Source organism: Drosophila teissieri, chromosome 3R, assembly GCF_016746235.2.
Source record: "Drosophila teissieri strain GT53w chromosome 3R, Prin_Dtei_1.1, whole genome shotgun sequence".
Classification (NCBI taxonomy): domain Eukaryota; kingdom Metazoa; phylum Arthropoda; class Insecta; order Diptera; family Drosophilidae; genus Drosophila; species Drosophila teissieri.
Genome location: NC_053032.1, coordinates 22,166,503 through 22,184,492, shown reverse-complemented (window position 1 = coordinate 22,184,492; position 17,990 = coordinate 22,166,503). Strand labels below are relative to the sequence as shown.

At 43.8% G+C, this 17,990-nt stretch overlaps 3 protein-coding genes across 7 annotated transcripts; 2 read left to right on the top strand and 1 right to left on the bottom strand.

Moving 5' to 3' along the window:
- Positions 1–1,280: 1,280 nt before the first annotated feature.
- Positions 1,281–15,522, top strand: LOC122622279 (sodium-coupled monocarboxylate transporter 1-like). Of its 5 annotated transcripts, none has more exons than XM_043800609.1 (11): positions 1,281–1,398; positions 1,832–2,492; positions 4,348–4,507; positions 11,506–11,571; positions 11,628–11,679; positions 11,740–11,807; positions 11,861–12,015; positions 12,071–12,320; positions 12,391–12,771; positions 12,841–13,010; positions 13,081–13,413. In XM_043800609.1, exons 2-11 carry the CDS (start codon positions 1,948–1,950, stop codon positions 13,358–13,360), a joined length of 2,127 nt encoding a protein of 708 aa, XP_043656544.1. In that variant the 5' UTR covers positions 1,281–1,398; positions 1,832–1,947; the 3' UTR covers positions 13,361–13,413. The 5 variants fall into 5 exon arrangements, with proteins under 5 accessions (XP_043656544.1, XP_043656545.1, XP_043656547.1 ...); XM_043800610.1 differs by having other exon boundaries at positions 1,296–1,413; XM_043800612.1 differs by lacking the exons at positions 11,506–11,571; positions 11,628–11,679; positions 11,740–11,807; ... (3 more) ...; positions 12,841–13,010; positions 13,081–13,413 and adding exons at positions 5,016–5,081; positions 5,196–5,247; positions 5,476–5,698; ... (2 more) ...; positions 6,599–6,786; positions 6,850–7,315 and having other exon boundaries at positions 1,298–2,492.
- LOC122622282 (sodium-coupled monocarboxylate transporter 1-like) lies at positions 9,632–11,497 on the top strand. Its single transcript, XM_043800617.1, has 6 exons — positions 9,632–9,819; positions 9,883–10,037; positions 10,094–10,343; positions 10,433–10,813; positions 10,871–11,043; positions 11,100–11,497. Exons 2-6 carry the CDS (start codon positions 9,931–9,933, stop codon positions 11,341–11,343), a joined length of 1,155 nt encoding a protein of 384 aa, XP_043656552.1. The 5' UTR covers positions 9,632–9,819; positions 9,883–9,930; the 3' UTR covers positions 11,344–11,497.
- LOC122622281 (uncharacterized protein DDB_G0284459) lies at positions 15,508–17,050 on the bottom strand. The gene is made up of 2 exons (XM_043800616.1): positions 16,473–17,050; positions 15,508–16,365 (listed from the first exon to the last, which is right to left on the bottom strand). Exons 1-2 carry the CDS (start codon positions 16,999–17,001, stop codon positions 15,701–15,703), a joined length of 1,194 nt encoding a protein of 397 aa, XP_043656551.1. The 5' UTR covers positions 17,002–17,050; the 3' UTR covers positions 15,508–15,700.
- Positions 17,051–17,990: the final 940 nt, after the last annotated feature.

Sequence of the window (17,990 nt, the reverse complement as noted above, 5' to 3'; positions counted from 1 at the left end):
TGGTTTTTTAGTACTAACGTCTAGTGAACTTATTTATTTATTTCGCACTGTTGCTCACATCTTAAACTGGCCTTCTTGTGCACCAAATAATTGAAAGCTCTTACTGCTGCTTTCGTTTTTTGAAGGCTATCCTTGGTTACAAGGGATTAGCTCCGCAGAAGATTACCGAAAAGCCGAAGTCACGTTGTGTGCGTTTTGTAGGTTTCTACAAATTGAATTTACCTCCTACATTCACATTCGACCCTGCAGCAGACGTAAGTAATTGCTGTAATTGATTGTCAAAAATCAATTAGTTGTTGTGCTGGCTAGTTATGCTGTACCTACATATACTATATAATATAATACCTTACAACATATTTCGCTGGAAATGGCTGCCTTTGTGCAAGTGCAGTCGAGTAATTGGCGCACAATTCCCGGGATGATATCATAGCCATTGTGCGTCCATTAATGTGCATTAAATCCAATAAAATAGCGTACACATCTGATTGTGCTGAACTTTAACTTGATTTACTAGTCACTGCCGATCGGATATGGCCATGCCAGCTTGGCCAACTTGGTTGGACATTTATTGCATCGAAACTTTAATTCTAGAAATCAAATTACTGTGAAATGGATGCCAACATTGGTGAAATTCGTGTTGGCGCCTAAGGAATTTAGTATTAATTTATGGGCCCATGTACATCACGCATGTGTCACGTCCTAACCTTGACTGATCGCATTTGGTAAATATTTGGTATTCCTGTCTAATCTCCAGCCAACACAATGATTTGGCCCACAATCCAACGCCTGATTACCGCGTTGCCCCCGGGAGCAAGTCCACACACATCACCATTCAATTTTTATCTGAAACCGGTAGCAGCCCGTTTGAGTCAGACCTCGGCGTATTCCCGTGGAAATTTACCCTTTTTTTGAAGTTGTAAAATCTATTTCTTTCCAAGGGATATGCATTTTAATATATGTACACTCTCACGCTGGGGCCATAAAGCCGCAGACGCGACACGTCCGCGTACAAAGAAAGTAATTTACTATCTGGCAAATCTTGGGCTGCCCAGAGATACACACACACGCAGAGATCACACCCTGAATGGGGGGTGTGCACAAAGTTACTTATCTATCCCCAGATTCAGATCCGACAAGCCTCTGGCAATTTAGGCGACAAAGCCTTACACAAAGCCTCTGCCCACACTCTTACAAGATTTGCGTGAATTACGATCGGCCGTAGGATGACGTGGATGCTGAAATGCTGACTTGGATAAGATCTCCGGAGATTTCTAACGCAGCTTGCGGCGGAAAATTAGTTCAGTGCTCGGCGGAGATTTGGATCATACACTTGTGTGTGCTCGCTTCCGAATCGAATTGAATTGTCCTGCATCCGAAACTCAAGGATCTCGAGCGCGTGTGCGTTATAAATCGGTTAATTGACACTATCAATACTAAACTACATTACTAGAAGTGCTTGGCCCGACTTTAGTTTGCAATTAAATCGAAACTTTATATAGCGTTGAACAAAGTATTTTGATTTATTAAAGACATCCGTTCACCTTGAATTCGTCCGCGACACTTGCGTTCTAAAGATTTGAATTATTTTCATATCATAAATAATTTCTCTAATCCTCAGTTTAGAAAGCGAGTTAAGCCTGCTGGCATTTTAAAAGCAAGATATCACACTTGGTGAATCGTACTATAAACTAAAGCTGAAATTGAATTTTACCTATTTTTATGTTTCGAGTTTTTGAGTGATTATCCTTTAAAATAAACCCTTTAAGTCGGAAGTGGCCTTCTACTTCTAAATCCGATCAATACTAAATGCAAAGTCGAATTCAATTCACAGTGATTGTGCGTGTGTTAAACTAATGCAAAAGTAATCAAAGCCGGACGCATTAAAGTGACGCGGCTGGAAGTCCATAAAAATAAACTACATAAAAGCAACTTGCGGTGCCGGAAATAATGTCAACCACAGCCGAACCCGTGGCGTTGGGGGTGAGCTCCCCCGTGGCGGATGTAGTGGCCAAAACCACCACAACGGTGGCCAATGCGATTGCGAAGACAGTGGCCGTAATTAGCAGCACGGTCTCAACTAGCTCCACAACTGGCGCCACTTCCACTGCCACTGCCACTTCGACTACCCCAACGAGTGCCACACCCACCACCTCGACCACTTTCGGCTACACTCCCACGCCCACTCCCATTCAATCAGCATCCGCATCCCTGGAGGATGGCGGGGAGAAGCTCAGCGTGAAGGATTTGAGCCAGGCCCTGCAGCATTTCGGGATTGTTGATTACTTGGTCTTCATCGCCATGTTGGCGGTCTGCGCCGTTATCGGCTTCTATTTCGGCTTTATCGAAAAGAAGCAAAAGAAGCAGAAGTTGGCCGGCAAGGATGGCGGCGGTGCGGCGGGCATCGAGGAGAGGCGTGGCTCGGAGGCGCTGGACTACCTGGTGGGCGGACGCCAAATGAAAGTGTTTCCGGTCGCCCTGTCACTTGTGGCCAGGTGAGTTACAGCCTCGGCTGGGACTATGTATATGCAAATGCTAAATTGGCCAGGCGAATTTAATCCTGGCTGGCCAACGCGATGTGCACGGCAAGCAATTTGAATAGATTTGAAGTTTTCAAAAAGTGAAACACGGCTCAAACTATTTTTATGTGCTCTGCAACTCACTGTAAAATCCACTTAAGTTCAAAAAAGTAGAGAAAGAAAGCTGATTTAAGTGAAGATTCAAGTGAAGTAATTTTTCTCTGTGGAGACATGCCTAATTACTTTTGACACGGCCGCATAGAAGGTTGAGCATCCTAAGTGGCAGTGTGGCAGCAGGGAAGTTTGTGAATTTATTGTGCAGGCCGCTTTAAGTCGGCATAGTTCGCAAAAATAGAATGCTATGCATTCGCTTGAATGCGGCTAATATTTGCACAAATTATCGTAATGGGCTAAGCCAAGCCCAGGCAAATCAATCAAAATACTCTCACTCATTTCGCCCAATTCCGAGCCATTGGCCAAGCGTGCGTATACGTAATCTAGGCAAAATAGATAATCTGCCCCAGTCCAGCCTTGTCTGGCGAAATGTTTGGCTTGGGCAAACAGTGAGGCATTTTATTCAAAAGTTTCCGACTCGGGACCGGGACAGGGCATTGCGTAAACAATATTCATTGTCAGGGTCAGTGGATGAGTGGCACTGGTGTTGCGATGGCTGGATGCCTTTGGATTGTGGATTGTGCTGATATTGAAATGGCTTGCGGAACTTTGCGAGTAAATATATCTGGCATATAAATACAACTTAGCTGCTCACGGTGTCTAAGCCGGATTGAAGTTATTTAAACTTGTGCCCGGCCGCAAACTCAAATAATTTGCCCAAATTACTTTTTCTTTTGCTGTTCTTGGACGGGCCAAGTGACCTTGGTGCTGCGGAATGGGATTGGGATGTCCTGTATTTGACACGTTTTGGTCAAGCACCTTTCGAAGGGTGCGGTCCCTTTTGTCTTAGCCGTGTTCTCGACGCATTAATGACCAGGCGGACAGGTCCTGTTCCTCGAAATCCTGGCCGTGCTCTTGGTCATTTGCCTTGCCCAATGACAATTGTTTCGTGAGCCTTTTATTGTTATGGCATTCTATTTGTTGTCGTTTGCTTTTTGCAACAAATTCAGCCAACGTGCTTTGAATTACAATTACATGGCATAATTTTTTCTTTCCTACAAAACCTTTCCTTTGTTGTTTGCAGATTTTTTCAATTTTTTTTGTTCAACAAATTATTGTGTGTCGTTGTGTGTGTCTGCATACTTTAACGCCGCTTGTTATCAACTTTTAATGGCATTTTCCTCTCGGCCGTCAACTTTCTGTGCCATAGCTATGGTGGCAATTCATTTTGTTTTGCGGCCAAAATTGAAATGATGATTGTGATGGACATTAATCATTAAAATCAGATTACGAAATGCAGGGAAAGGAAAAAGTTTGCTCCGCCAAATGCGACTAGACATCATTTGTTTTCGATTGGATTAAATTCCTAGCAGCAACACACATGCTAAATATATATGAGAAATATATCTTTAACATCGATAGGAAACAAACTTTCAAGATTCAATATGCTGCCATAATGCCTTCGCCAATCGATTGCCTTAAATTTATTTTACAAAAGTTGGCCTACCTTCGTTAGAACTTTGACCAACAACTAATTGACCATAACTTAATTGAATTAAAAAATTTCTTCGAGCTTACTTTGTGGGCTGGCAAAGACGAAATGAAAACTTTGACGGCGCCCACATAGATCCTGATCAATCGACTGGCAATTAGCCTCGCCGAGCTCGAAGCTTAAGACACAATTAGCGTGAACTAATTGTTGGTATTTCACTTTTAGCTTCGTGTCTGGAATCTCGCTGCTGGGAACTTCCACGGAAATCTATGTCTACGGAACACAGTACGCCTTCATCCTGGTGACGCTGGCCATCTCCGGAGCCATTTCGTGGTACATCTTCCTGCCGGTGTTCTGCAATCTCCAGCTGACATCCACCTATGAGGTAAGCAGAACGTTGTCCAATCTGAGTAAATTGTGTGTGTTTCCCTATTGGACTGCATGTTACGCATTAATTCTATGTCTTTGCGTATACGAATTTGGATGTTTTGATATTCGATGGCATGTGTAAGTAAGAATAAAGCCCAACAACGAGCAGGGAGTACATGTTCCATACAAAAAAACAAAAAAAACACGGGACAAAACCGGCATGCAACCAGCTGTAAGAACTCTTTGAATGGCTGTTTATTTGCATGCAGTAGATATCCACGAGGTTGTGGCGCACAAAGCCAGCTACAACAAGCCCGAACAATACCAATTGTTCGAGCTGACAAACGGATAGTCGTAGTTTATAAGTTTGTGTTGGCTACATGTCGTATGAGTAATATTCGATTACGTATGCGCCGCGTTGCCGCACTGCGCGTTGCAGTGTGTGTGTGTGTGTGTATATTTGGGCAATCCTTACTGTGTGTTAAACGAAAGACAACAAACCATTGGAAAAAAAATATTTGCAGTACTTCGAGATGCGCTTTAACAAATCGGTTCGTCTGCTGGGATCCGCCTTCTTTACGGGTGCAAATGTAAGTCAAATCCAATTACAAGTGAAGAGAAAATCGTTACATTCCTTCAGATCCTGAAGGAATACTCTTAAAGCAAGCTTAATGCTAACTTAAGTGTTTGTTTTCCTTTCTTAGCTTATCTGGCTGCCCATCGTCATCTATGTGCCCGCACTGGCTTTTAATCAAGGTAAGATTATCTCAGAGCATCGAAATGTAAGGGTACAAGATTGAAGGGAATTTAAAAAAGAAAATAGCGGCTTATGTCTTATAAAGTGTACTTATTGTCAAGAACCCTGCGTAGACATTCTGATGGCATACATCATAATCCTTCTTGAGTAGGGTTCCCATAACTTCACCCAACATTCCGTTTCCGAAACCACATCTTCCGAGTGTAAAAGTAAACTTATTTTTCCAGTTACTGGAATAAATATCCATGTCATCACCCCAATCGTGTGCCTCGTCTGCATATTCTATACAACGGCTGGAGGCCTGAAGGCCGTGGTCTGGACAGATGTGATCCAAACCGTCATTATGGTAGGTGCGGTTATCTTCGTCATCATAAAGGGCACCCTGGATGTGGGCGGAGTGGGCGTGGTTTTTCAGAGGAATTTCGACAGCGGACGATTGGAATGGCCAGAGTGGGTTAAAACTAATTAAGGCTCTCGACACATATTAAATGAAAGTAATTTGAAAACAGATTCACATTCGACCCCAAAGTTCGCATGTCCATGTTTGCCCTGATGGTCGGATGTGTTGGCCACGACGCCACCCTATTTGGCTGCAATCAAATGATAACCCAAAGATACATGTCCCTGCCTGGTGTCAAACAGATGGCTCATACATCATTCATTTTTGTTGCTGGATTGATTTTATTGTATTCACTCTGTTTGTACAATGGTCTTCTGCTCTACGCAACGTACTACGATTGCGATCCGCTAACAACCAAGGTTGGAAACTATTATTGATTGGAAAAACACGATTTTAAACTCCGCTTTTGGTTTCAATTAATTCCAAAGCTAGAGTTGAATTTCGCTAGTACTCCAGTCGCTATGACTATGATACGCCTATAACTTAGATGAAAATTCCAGTTGGCAGTGGCAAAGGACCAGTTGATTCCCCTCCTCGTTGTGCAATCCATGAGTTCATATCCCGGAGTGTCCGGCATGTTTGTCGCCGGAGTGTTTAGTGCTGCCCTCAGTTCCCTATCTACGGGTATGAATTCTCTAGCCGCTGTTTTCCTGGAGGATTACATTAAGCCCCTTGCGAAGAAACCCCTCACGGAACATCAGACCGCTGTCGTTATGCGACTTTGTACGATCATAACTGGCATTATCAGTGTGGCCCTGGTCTTTGTGGTCGAGCGGATGAGCTCCCATGTGTTGCAACTTGGCATTACCATTGGCTCAGTGGTCCAAGGTCCGCTTTTTGGTCTGTTTATGATGGGTCTGCTGTGCCCGAGCATCAACTCCAAAGTGAGTCCCCCTGCGGTCAAAAGTGTTGGGATGAAGGTTAGTTAACGAATTATTATTTTGTTCAAGAGCGCTATCACGGGATCCATGTTCGCCTTCTTCTTCATGGGTTGGCTTACTATTTCGGCCCAAATGGCAATAAACTCTGGGGAAATTCATCCTGAGGAAAAGCCAGTCAGCATTGAAGGCTGCGATTATGAGTTCGACCGTTCGATGCTGACCCCTGCAAATGCCACTCTCCATAGTCGAGAACCCGCGTAAGTTTGGAAGGATATCGCCAAAATCTGTTTTGTTCTCATCAACGAAACCTAATCCCACAGGTCCCTCAGTTTCGCCGAGCAGTTGTACCACATATCCTTCATGTTTTACACTGCAATGGGGGGAGCATTGAGTGTGATTGTGGGCCACTTAGCTGGTTTCATATTTGGTCGCAATAAGCCCGGTGACGTGGAAGACGATTTGCTATCACCGTGTATACGCAGATTCCAGAAGTCGAAATATGCCAGCGTAAACTTAAATGAGAACTCTTTAAGGAGTTCTGATGAGAAACCTTAGAGCATGCTTTGACTAACATATATGTTATTACTAATTCCATTTAAATTTATATAGTTTTGTATTCCGTGTTACTCTTTAGAGTTTGATTTTAAAGATATGCTGAGTGGTAGTTAACACCTAACTTATAATCTGGCCTTAGTTCCCAAACCATCCGTATATGAAACATTAGGCATTCAAATAACACTTGTGTTGTTTCGTACATACAAATAAACCTTTAAATGACTTACACTACCATAGCCTAAGTATTTTGGCTATAAGTTATTAAGTTTTATCTTTACAGTGCCTTAACTTTAATGGGTTCTTGACAGTTTATCATTATACTTACACTCATTATACTTAAACTCGTTCTTTTGAATGTAGCTCAAGTATGTAGAGTAAATCCAATAAGCAATTTTAACCCAGTTTATACCCGAAACCTAGAGGCTCCGTCGAATCGAGTGCCACGTGCTGACTTTTGTGCGCTTTTCCAGTTACTGGAATAAATATCCATGTCATCACGCCAATCGTGTGCCTCGTCTGCATATTCTACACAGCAGCCGGCGGACTGAAGGCCGTTGTCTGGACAGATGTGATCCAAACCGTGATTATGGTGGGAGCCATTTTCTTCGTCATCATCAAGGGCACCATCGATTTGGGCGGACTGGGCGTGGTTATTCAGCGGAATTTCGACAGCGGACGCATGGAGTGGCCTGAGTGGGTGAAAACGGTTTACTAGAGCAGGCACCACACCTGGCATGTAATCCAGCCAGGATGTGTGGTGCATGGGCTCGCTGGGCTAATCATAAGGTGCTAAATTTTCGTACATTTTCGAAAACAGATGGACGCTGGATCCCAAGGTGCGAATGTCCATGTTGGCAATGATGGTGGGCAACCTGGCACACAACTCGTATAACCTCGGATGCAATCAGATCATCACCCAGCGATACCTGTCACTGCCCGGACTAAAGCAGATGGCCCAGTGCTCGTTCCTCTTCATTTCCGGATTGGTTCTGCTGATGGCCATCTGCTTGTACAATGGACTCCTGCTATCCGCCACCTACTACGACTGTGATCCATTGACCACAAAGGTGGGAATTTATTAGAAAACCTATGTATTTAAATACTAAACCAAGAGCTTGCTTACAGTTGGCGGGGGCCAAGGATCAGTTGGTTCCCCTCCTCGTTGTGCAATCCATGAGCTCGTTTCCCGGAGTTCCCGGCATGTTTGTGGCCGGAGTGTTCAGTGCTGCCCTCAGTTCCCTGTCTACGGGTATGAACTCCCTAGCCGCTGTGTTCCTGGAGGATTACATCAGGCCCCTGACGAGGAAGCCGCTCACGGAGCACCAAACTGCTGTTATCATGCGTGTGTGTACGGTGTTAATTGGAGTCATGAGTGTGGCCCTGGTCTTTGTTGTGGAGCAGATGGGCTCCCACGTAATGCAGCTCTCCATGACCGTGGGATCGGTGGCCCAGGGACCGCTGCTGGGTCTTTTCGTGATGGGCCTGCTCTGCCCCAGCATCAACTCAAGAGTAAGAATACTCAAACATTTCTTTCTTTTATTAGTTTTAAATAATTTAACCAATTTTAGAGCGCTATAGTGGGATCCCTTTGCTCCTTCTTCTTCATGGGCTGGCTGTGCCTGTCGGCGCAATTGGCCATCAATTCCGGCGAAATGCAGTTCGAAGCCAAACCAGTTAGCGTAGAGGGCTGCGACTACGAGTTTGATCGTGAGCTACTGACTCCTGCCAACGCGACCATTCCCATGACTGAATCCGGGTAGGTTTTACTGAATATATAGATATATAGCTTGTTTAATGTAATTCCCACAGATCGCTCAGTTTCGCGCAGCAGCTGTACCACATCTCCTTTATGTTCTATAGTGTAATGGGTGCCGCGGTGGGCGTGATCACCGCCCACCTGGCTGGTTTCGTCTTTGGTCGCAATACGGCCGATGACGTGGACATCGAGTTGCTGTCGCCCTGCATTCGCCGATTCCAGAAGTCCAGCTATGCCAGCGTGAAGCTGGACGAGAATACCCTGAAGAGCTTCAATGCGAAGACGTAGAAAGTAGTTCCCTGCCATGTACTTGCAAATAAAACACATACTTAAGCAGCACTTTAATTTGGTTCACTTAGCTTAGGACTTTGCCTGCCAAGACCTGTAAATACCAGCTACACATTACCTGCTCAATTTAGCATGAATACGCACTCTATGTTTACTTGATAATTTAATGTGTAAAGTCTAACCAACTAACTCATTTTGAACCCTCAGTACTTTCAATTGCGCTATGGCGCTGGCATACGCAATTTGGGCTCGGTTCTATTTATTGTGGGAACGGTGAGTGCAAAAGCAATTAAATGAAGTATATTCACATTTATTTGGCTCAACCCACAGATGCTCTGGCTTCCTGTTGCGCTGTATGTACCGGCCATCACCTACAATCAAGGTGAGTTTGGTTTTCGATTAAGCATCACCATTTCCAATAACTGGCTGCTTACAAATGCACCTAGCAAAATGTGAGTACTCTGATTTAAGTTAACCACTTTAAACATGCTTTAAAGATTCATTCCTTTCTTAGTTAAAATTCACAAATATTTCTTTTAATATTTATGCATAATTTGGATTTGAAAATATAACTTTAACTGAGTTTCTTGATGTGCATACCACCAAATATTAACGTCTTTCAGTGACTGGCACTGGCATCCATGTAATTACGCCCATTGTGTGCACTATCTGCACCTTCTACACGTGTGTGGTGAGGCTTAATTAAATTTGGCCACCGTTTTGAGGCCCATCTGGAAGACTTTCTTCATTTCAGGGCGGACTGAAGGCCGTCATTTGGACGGATGTCATTCAGAGCTTTGTGATGTTTGGTTCCATTTTGGCGGTCTGCATCAAGGGCACCTTCGATGTGGGCGGACTGGGCGTGGTGCTGCAACGCAATGAAGACGGCGGACGTCTTAATGCACCGGAGTAAGTCTACGGCTGATTAATTTTCACATTACTTGTTGACTTCTTTGAACTGGAAGGTGGACTTGGGATCCCACGGTGCGACTGTCCATGCTGTCCGTGATTTTGGGTGGCACCCTGCATAAGATCCAGTCGTCGGATGTCAACCAAGTGTCCATTCAGCGATTCCTATCCCTGCCGAGTTACCAGCATGCCAAGCGATGTATGCTGGTTTTCACGCTGCTCCTCATCTTTCTACTCAGCTGCTGCAGTTACATGGGCCTGGTGTCCTATGCCGTCTACCACGACTGTGATCCCATAAGTACTAAGGTAATTTAGAATGTATTTCAAATCTTTTGTCAGTCCTTAAATTTACTCCATATTTTAATATATTTTCTCACCATTTTTATGTATTTCAGTTGGCGGCTGCCGTCGACCAGCTGCCTTCGCTGCTAATGATGCGAACGCTGGGCTCCTTACCTGGATTACCAGGACTCTTTGTGTCTGGCGTTTTCAGCGCTGCCCTGAGCTCACTTTCGACGGGTCTCAATTCGCTGGCCTGTGTCATTACTCAGGATATGGTGAGACCCTTGCTGAAAAAACCGATGACCGAGCGCCAGACGGCTTTTTGGTTGCGGGCCATCGTCGTTGTGTGCGGATTCAGCTGCCTGGGAATGGTCAACGTTGTGGAGAAGTTGGGCCAAGTGGTTCCACTGGCCACCAGCACGGCGGCTGTGTCGATGGGTCCCTTATTGGGCATTTATTGCATGGGCGTTGGCCTGCCTTGGGTGAAAGGAAAGGTGTGCTTATATTTTCTTACATTTCATTTATTTTATTGATGTTTAATATCTTTGCAGAGCGTTCTGCTGGGCAGTGTGGTATCCTTTTTGGTATTGGCCTGGATTTGTATTCAGGCGCAGTTGGCTCAAATGAATGGAGAGATTCGTTACCCGAAACTTCCCGTTTCGGTGGATGGCTGTGACTATGATTTCGATAATCACACAGTTCACGAAACCATCCACAAGTACAGGTAAGTATGGGCAACCGTAGTTCAGCTAATTAAGACAGTTTTCTTTTACATTTTAGACCCTCGGAGCGAAACGTCTACCACTTATCCTTCCTGTGGTACACGGCGTTGGGCGGGTTCATTTGCACTGTGGTCTCGGTTTTGGCTGGATTCATTTTCGGTTGGGAGGATCTCAATAAAATGGATCCAGCCCTGATTACGCCCTGTATGCGGCGCTTTTTGCCCAATAAAAACTACGAGGCTGTTAATATGCAGGATCTCTTTAAGCGCAAGGACGAAAGCGAGTCCCAAAAAGCTTCTTAAACTTTGTTAATAAAACATGTACTCTCTGTTCTGCGAATACGCGTTTAATTTAATTTTGTGTGAATGTGTCCAAGCTTGTTTCATTTATTCAATGCATCCTGTAAATATCCATGCATCCTGTAACATTTTGCTCTTGTTTCTGTTTGATTTCGTTCATCTTAGTACTTCGAATGGCGTTTCGATCGACGAGTTCGCATCTTTGGATCCTGCCTCTTTGTTGTGATGAATGTGAGTTAAACTTTATTATATTGATAAATTACTTAAAAATTATATATTGTTTTAAGATTTTTTGGCAACCCATTTGCATTTATGTCCCGGCTCTGACGCTAAATCAAGGTAAGGTTAATAGATAGAAATTTCATTCGATTGTATATATATATTTTATATTTTGACCAGTTTCCGGGATAGATGTCAGCAAGATTGTACCTGTGACCAGTTTTATTTGCATTATATACACCAGCATTGTAAGTATACAATATATAATATAATAAGGTTTGATAGCTCACATCTTTTATAGGGTGGAATCAAGGGTGTTGTGTGGACGGATGTCATTCAGGGCATCGTAATGGTCGGATCCTTGCTCATAGTCATCATAAAGGGCACTTTGGATTTGGGTGGCTTGAGCGTTGTTCTGGATCACAATCGTCAGTACGATCGTCTGGTGGTTCCAGAGTAAGTAATCCTCACGTAGTGCCTAAATATTTCTAAAACCATTATTTTATTTTAGCTTGACCTTTGATCCAACTGCAAGAATGGGCGTATTTGCCTTGTTTATCGGTGGCGCCCTGTTCAAGTTGCAGGCAAATGCCATAAATCAGGATATAGTCCAGCGTTTCCTCACTTTGCCCAATAATAAGGATGTTAAGAAGGCTTTGGTCCTATCACTAATTGGCTTCATGTTCGTGATGTTGATGTGCATTTATATTGGTATGCTGGCATTTGCTGAGTTCTATCACTGCGATCCCATTACAACGGGTGTAAGTGCTTCGACATAGAAATATTATCCCAATGAGTCGATTATATAGCTACTTCTTGTGACCATTGCAGTTAGCTCGTGCCAAGGATCAAGTCATACCCCTCTATGTGGTGAAGAACGTTGGCCATGTTCCCGGTCTGGTTGGGCTATTTGTGGCTGGAGTGTTCAGTGCCGCACTGAGTTCCCTGTCGACGGCTCTGAACTCCCTTTCCGGAGTGATTCTGACGGACTTCGTGGAGCCCTTTAGGAAGAAGCCCTTGACCGAACGGCAGACCGCCTATTTGCTGAGAGGAGTGGTCGTCTGCTTCGGCCTGATCTCGATGGCCAGTGTACCGATTGTCCAGAGACTCGGCCTGGTCATGCAGCTATCCTCAACAGTGGCGTCCATAACTTGTGGTCCACTCCTGGGAGCCTTCAGTGTGGGCATGCTACTGCCATTTGTGAAGACACAGGTTTGAACTTGAATGGATTGAAAGGAAAATACTAAAACTACTTCTTTAAATATTTATTTATATTTTTAGAGTCTTCTCACAGGCATCTCCTGCGCCTCGAGTTTCACCGCCTACATTGTGGTGCGGGCTCAAATAGCCATTTTCACAGGAGCTCTGACTTTCCCGGGGAAGCCCGTTTCCATAGAAGACTGTGACTATACCTTTGATCTGCCTGAGCATTGGAATGCCACGACACCGGCGTATGTACTTGTTCCACGTGATAAAAATGTATTGAGCTTTTGTTTAACTGAAGCATTTCCTTTTATACAGAACCCCAACTGAATCTACCAGTCGCGGCATTCATGAGATCTCATTTTTGTGGTACACCGCAGTTGGTTCTGTGGGCACTGTACTTGCATCTCTGCTGGCCACTCTCTACTTTGGCCGACAAGATCCGCGGGTGGTGGATAAGAAACTTATCAGCCCGGTCGTGCGGAAATTCTGGTATGGAAAATACGAAAGTGTGGCCAGTGAAGAGAAGAACAATTTAAATCTTCACGAGGCGGAAACTGAGCTCAAATTGGATCAGTCTGAAAAGTCACAGGGATAATACTTATATTCTACTTTATTCCCGTAAATACATTTACCTTTGCAAAACCAAAACATTGTAGTTTCTTCTTAGTTATAAGAATCTGTCTTGTACCTAATCTTAACCGAATGCCTAAGCTTGATTTTTTTTAGCTAACTCTTATAACCAACCTTCAACTGGGTCTGTCTTATGATCAGCAATCCTTGTCGAATCCTTACTTATACACACTCACTCTTTCAGTATTTTGAGAGGCGTTTTAGCCGGCGAATGCGTTTGTTCGGAGCCAGCTTATTTGTTCTCAAGGCGGTAAGTTCCAGTAAATAACCCAAAAAACCAATTTTCTAATATGATTTTAATATTCTAGATTATTTGGCTTCCCATTGCGGTGTATGTGCCCGCCTTGACCTTCAATCAAGTGTCCGGAATTGGTATTCATACCATCACTCCCATAGTGGTCATCATCTGTACATTCTACACCTGCGTGGGCGGAATTAAGGGCGTGGTCTACACGGATGTGGTTCAGAGCGTTATTATGTATGGCTCCTTGATCGTGATCATGGTCAAGGGAACCTTGGATTTAGGTGGATTTGGTACTGTGTGGAGGATCAATCAGGAGGGCGGACGACTTAATACCCCCGAGTAAGTGGCAATTGAAACATATGTAATAATATTTTATTAATTTGCATATGCTCTAGATGGACTATGGATCCCACAGTTCGACTGAGTGTCTTCTCTGTGTTCGTTGGTGGCACTTTCTTCAAGCTGCAGAGCACCTCGATCAACCAGGCCACAGTTCAACGTTTCATGTCCTTGCCATCCCTGAAGGCCATCAAACAGACCCTCTTTACATTCTCCATTGGCCTGACTCTGCTCTACATGGGATGCGTCTATGTGGGCTTGGTGTGCTATGCCACCTACTACGATTGCGATCCTATGTCTACAGGAGTGAGTACATCGATTGTAAATAATAGTGAATTTACCCGGCATTTTATGGGATCTATTTCTGGTAGCTCGCAGGACGTCGGGATCAGCTGGTGCCGCTGCTAGTGATGCGGGTCCTGGGGGTTGTGCCTGGGCTGCCAGGACTCTTTGTCTCAGCTGTGTTCAGCGCCGCCTTGAGCTCCTTATCCACGCTCCTCAACTCTCTGGCCGCCGTTATCCTGGAGGACTTTGTTAAGCCGCGAATGGGAAAATCGATGAAGGAGAACCACGTGGCTCTGACCATGCGAGTGGTGGTGGTAACCTTTGGCATCAGCTCCATTTTTATGGTCTATGTGGTGGAGAAACTGGGCATGGTCCTGCAGCTGTCAGCCACGCTTCAGTCAAGCTTATATGGACCGATGTTGGGCATTTTCACGGTGGGCATGCTAATGCCTTGGGTGGGCGAGAAGGTAAGAATATAACTCTGACTATTATGTTATGTAAATATAACTATTATTTCATTGCAGTGCGTTTTCATAGGCAGCATTGCCTCCTTTATAACCATGGCCTGGATAGCAGTTAATGCTCAGATTGCCAACATTACTGGATCCTTCCGACACACCAAACTGCCCGTTTCCGTGGAGAACTGTGAATATGATTTCGATATGAGTCGCTACTTGAACTCCACTTCGGAATAGTAAGTACACTACATTTCCGATTAAAAATGGTATATTTATTGAACTTCTTTTCTTTTTTAGCGAACCTCACAGCGGATCTTCTGTGTATCACATGTCATTCCTGTTATACGCCATGTTGGGAGCCCTACTTACAATTACAATTTCCAACTTGGCTACTTTCGTTTACGGACGTCAGGATATCAAGGATGTGGATGAGAATCTGTTGGCTCCAGTTGTTCAGCGCTACTTGCGAAAAAATAACTACTATGAAACTGTAGTGCTGAAGAAAGTTGAGGTAGCCAAGCTCAGTGAAAGTTCCGATTAAACAACTGACTTTTGCGTTTGGTGTTACCATTGCTTAACTATTTTGTTCCTATTGATTAGTATGAACTCGTTCGTACATCAACCTATTTCATTTGATTATTATATTACACAAAGAATGTATAGTTCCAGGGTGTTAGCTGGTATAAAAGTTGAGTTACTTTGTTCTTTAGTTATATAAACATGTAAGAGGCTTTTACGTTGGTCGCTTAAAAAGTGTAAATAAAAAAAGCACTAACGTGCATTAACTTTGATTATTTAAAACTGGCTGTCTTTATTTCCATTTTTTCTACAAAATCGATGTCTCAATTGGCTTTGACTGCTAAGACTATCAATTGCAAAACACGAAAAGGATTGCCAATTCTTTGGATTCCCTTATGCGTACAATGCAATTGAATGTATTAACAGTTTTTTGTTTTAGGGTCTGCATAAAAGCCATTCTTTATTTTCCTTTGTGTTGACAAGTTTTGCGAACTAATTTTCGCCGGGGAATCGGTGGATTGCGGACGTAAGGTGGATACGTCATGGCCGGAAGGCAGACAATATTACCTTCTCGGTGGTTAGAGGATCGGGATGAGCTTCTAAAGAATTTTGATGAATGTTGCGGCTGAATAATTCGCCTAGGATTGGAGGAGTTGCGACCGGAAAGGTCTGGCATGCTGTAGGAAGTGGATTGTTTGGGGAGATCAGGAGTATTTGCATGCTTTGAAGACGGCCGGGACATTTGCCTGCTCCTGGGTGTAGATTCCTGATCCGTACTGGAGTTGTACAAGTGATACACCACTGGTGCCTGCTGTTGGCTTAATTGATGCTGCAGTGCTTTCGGCACTAGTTCCTTTGCCTCGCCACCGGTGCTCCTTTTCACGAGATCCACGCTGGAACTCCTGCTTTTACGAACCCGCGCATTTCGCACCTCCTTGCAAGCGCACATCCGCTTCCGTTCGCGCTCCAACTTCCGGTCTGTCTCCAGATCCTGCTCCTCCTTGCGCCGCTGCTTGTTCGCCTTCGCTTGATTGAGGGCTCTGTAGTGCACGGTTTGGTTGTCGATGAGCATTTGGGTAACGAATTTGAATTGGTTCAAGCTCGCTTCACTCTGAGCGGTAATTTCTAAAGGTAATAGGTGAAATTGCTGTTTTAAGTCTTACTTAACTGATAATTATTAGCTTGTGTGGAATAAGCTAACGTAGTTATAAACTAACATAAAATTTACTTACTGTTGGTAACATCGCGATAGATTTTATTCAGCATCGCCTCCTGATTCTGTAGGTCCTTCGACAGTCGTTCCATTTTGGCCACGGATTCCTCAAAACTCTTCGACACCATTCGCTGCACAGCGTCCTGCACCGATTCCAGGACATTGTCGTGAATGATGCTAAAGAAGTCGGCAAAGGAGTCCTGCAGATCGCGATTGGGATCGCTGCTGGGACTGGAGGTAATTTTATCCTTTTCTCTATCGTTGCCACCTGGCTTGCGAGTGTCCTTTTCACTCGAACAAATCACGGGTGTTAGCCGGAATCCTACGCTCTTCGAGGACGAGTCCTTGGCCCGCGAAGAGCTCGACTTGGAAATACTCCTTCGGCGCTCCGTTCGATGGCGAGTCCTTCTCCTGCCGGCTGACGTCACTGAAGGAGCGGAATGACGTACGACCTTGCATTGTAAACTGTTCTTAGCGGCATAGTCTCTCTTTATAACATCGTAGTCCGGCTGTCTGGCGGAGTTTGTAAAGCAGTAATTTGGAAACATGACTTTTTTGACAAATTTTTAAGGTGTAGATCGATTTAAAATTGGCGGCTCATATTATTGTAATGAAATCTTTGACTAGGCATTATGTGAGGAGGTGGACGTTAGCTCTTTTTGAGTCACAAAGTTTTGGTTGTTTTTTCAGATATTAATTTAGAAAGATTAATCCAAAGTGGGGTTGTAGGGGTTCTACCCATTTTGATAATTTTTATACAAATATAATTAATTATTTATCTCTTTTTTAATTATTTTATTTTATTTTATCTTCTTTTTCATCCAAGCTTTAACACATAATTATGAAAACCAATAAATTTAGCACAAATAAACAAACCTAAGCAAATAATTTCCACGTTTTTTCCGCAGTACTTTGGAGTTGTTTACTAACTTGCTAATAGCATTTCAATTAAAAGTTAATAAATAAATTGCAAAATCATAATTGCGAAAATTTTGCAACTGTCCGCCGTTTGAGTAAGCTTCTTAATGGATTTTTCCTCCGCCGTCGCGTGCAATGAGGCGGCTGGACGACAGGGAAAAGTATTTCTGCAAAAGGACCTGAAATGAAATTTATTTGCCAGCCATCCCATTAAGTAACCATAGTTTCCATCTGCTCGCCCAAGCGATTAAATATCAGGCAGGAAGTGGAGGATGTAAATTCGCAAGGGTTGATGCTTCTCATGGATTTAACCAGCCTCAAAACAAACATAAACAGAATGAATATCCAGAGTTGGCATGGTAAATTTGCCATTTGCAGACAATAAGAGTAAAGCACATAACCTTTGGCTGTTTGCAGAGCCCACAGCAACCAATATGTTTTCATTGTCTGCCCGGTTTGTCGCTCAATTTATTTAGTGATGTTGACTTTCCAACAGTGACGTCAGTGGAGGCCACAAACAATACCACATCAACAATTATCAATGGTGTGGGGGCAAAAATCGTCCTTGTCGTCCTTGTGCCCATTGCTCAGTGGGGCGAACTGAAAAATAAAGAAGATT

Bases quoted from the DNA above. Each gene is read 5' to 3' on its own strand.
- LOC122622279 (XM_043800609.1), top strand. From the start codon at position 1,948: ATGTCAACCACAGCCGAACCCGTGGCGTTGGGGGTGAGCTCCCCCGTG. The intron at 11,808-11,860 runs GTAAGTATACAA...CATCTTTTATAG, and splicing joins GCATTATATACACCAGCATT to GGTGGAATCAAGGGTGTTGT. The intron at 13,011-13,080 runs GTATGTACTTGT...CCTTTTATACAG, and splicing joins TGGAATGCCACGACACCGGC to AACCCCAACTGAATCTACCA.
- LOC122622282 (XM_043800617.1), top strand. From the start codon at position 9,931: ATGTTTGGTTCCATTTTGGCGGTCTGCATCAAGGGCACCTTCGATGTG. The intron at 10,814-10,870 runs GTGTGCTTATAT...ATATCTTTGCAG, and splicing joins TGCCTTGGGTGAAAGGAAAG to AGCGTTCTGCTGGGCAGTGT. The intron at 11,044-11,099 runs GTAAGTATGGGC...TTTACATTTTAG, and splicing joins GAAACCATCCACAAGTACAG to ACCCTCGGAGCGAAACGTCT.
- LOC122622281 (XM_043800616.1), bottom strand. From the start codon at position 17,001: ATGTTTCCAAATTACTGCTTTACAAACTCCGCCAGACAGCCGGACTAC. The intron at 16,366-16,472 runs GTAAGTAAATTT...TATTACCTTTAG, and splicing joins CTATCGCGATGTTACCAACA to AAATTACCGCTCAGAGTGAA.